Below are 1,701 nucleotides of genomic sequence, written 5' to 3' on the forward strand. Positions count from 1 at the left end.
TAAATTAACTAAGCAAAACCCACAAAGATATCAGATGTTAGCAGGTCAAGTCTGAGTAAATAAAAAATAAGAGGAAACCGTGTACATACACTATACCTCAGGGACAAAGACAGAAGTGCAGAGTCTATGCAGTAGAAAAGGTTACTTCCATGCTAGAGTTAACTAGTTTAGATATGACTAATTATAAACAGCAGGCAGGTGCAATTTAGGTTACGCAAATCTGATCACAGAATATTTTAGTTAAATGCCTAAGCTACCAAATTAGAATTTAAAACTAGAATTTGTGCAGTGAAATATGTATTGGCTATGCAAGAATGCATTCATCTGGGGATATATTAGTGCTGTTTCTTTCAACACTAGTGTCAGTATTTGGACTTCTGGAGCACAGCTTCATAATTACTGTGTATATTCGTGACCTGAAGAATAATGGAAAACTTGACTCACAGGACTTGATTATCACTAGCCTAGCAGTCTCCAATATCTTGGCTCAAGTTATTCAGTTTATAGTAATAACAATTTCAGCACTTCATACCTGGCACCCTGGTTACCAATACTTTTATTTCTTTCACCTGTTTTCCTGCTCTCTCAGTTCCTGGCTCTTAGCTTGGCTTTGCATATTTTATTGTGTGAAGATCATAAACAGCAGTCATAATTGTTTTTTGTGGATTAAAAAGAAGACAGTTTGCATGACGCCTCACATTCTCCTCGGCATTGTAGTTTGTTCCACTATTATCAGTGGAACTGCATCCTTTGTTACAGAATCTACAACTCTTGTTAACGTTACAGGGACTACTGGAAACTACACACTAAAGTATATCTGTTCAGCATGCACAACAGGACATTATCTCTACTTAGCATGTGCTTCTTTCCTGCCTTTCATCATCCTGGTCACAAGCAGCATTGTCATCATTATCTATTTATGTCAACATGCGCAAAAGATGGAGACCATTTTACAGGGTTCTGGCAGTTTAGGTGCTGAAATCCATATTCGTGTGATCAAGATGTTTTTCTCCATTATCTTCATCTATACTTTAATATTTTCTGCAGTGATTTCATATGCATTGTTTGCTGAGTATATCAAGGATGTTTCATCTATAATCCTTGCCATGCTTTACGTGACATTTCCCTTTAATAGTTCATGTCTGATCATTTATTCTAACACAAAGCTGAGAAGCAGGTGTGTTTCGATCTGGTACTGCAGGAACAGTCATGAAGATGGCTGAATCCAAATGTCTGATTATTGCATATTTTTTTTCTTTGATGATAAGTTTTATTGATTTAAGTTAAAAAAAATTACACTGAAACTACTGGATAAACATTTTGAATGTTACTTTTTGTCACTTTGATGAGAACTGTATACAACATAACATTTTTTAGTTTCTTATTTTTCTTTGAAATGTATCCTTAGAGAAAGGTTGTAACAATAGTAATAGCATGAGCAATTATTTTTATTATTAATACCATCGCAGAATATTGATCCTATCTGTAGTATTATTTTTAGTGCATAAGACATTATTTTATTTGCTTTTTAACTGCAGAAGAATTTTGTGGGTATATGTTTGTATTTTTGAATGTATTAAGTAAGAAACAGTAGGGACTGTGTCTCCTTAAAGCATCTGACTTCAAATAATGTCTTACAGACACAGATATATGTACAATGTGTGGTTTAGTAAAAGAATGCTTAAACATGAATTTATGTGT

At 34.0% G+C, this 1,701-nt stretch overlaps 1 protein-coding gene across 1 annotated transcript; it reads left to right on the plus strand.

The window, feature by feature from the left end:
• The first annotated feature begins 286 nt into the window (after nucleotides 1–286).
• On the plus strand, nucleotides 287–1,291 carry LOC122813288 (taste receptor type 2 member 143-like). The gene has a single exon (XM_044085538.1). The coding sequence runs from the start codon at nucleotides 315–317 to the stop codon at nucleotides 1,221–1,223; it is 909 nt and encodes a 302-aa protein (XP_043941473.1). The 5' UTR covers nucleotides 287–314; the 3' UTR covers nucleotides 1,224–1,291.
• The last annotated feature ends 410 nt before the right edge of the window (nucleotides 1,292–1,701 follow it).

The sequence above is a fragment of the Protopterus annectens genome, chromosome 1.part1, assembly GCF_019279795.1.
Source record: "Protopterus annectens isolate FY-2018-M chromosome 1.part1, PAN1.0, whole genome shotgun sequence".
Classification (NCBI taxonomy): Eukaryota; Metazoa; Chordata; order Ceratodontiformes; family Protopteridae; genus Protopterus; species Protopterus annectens.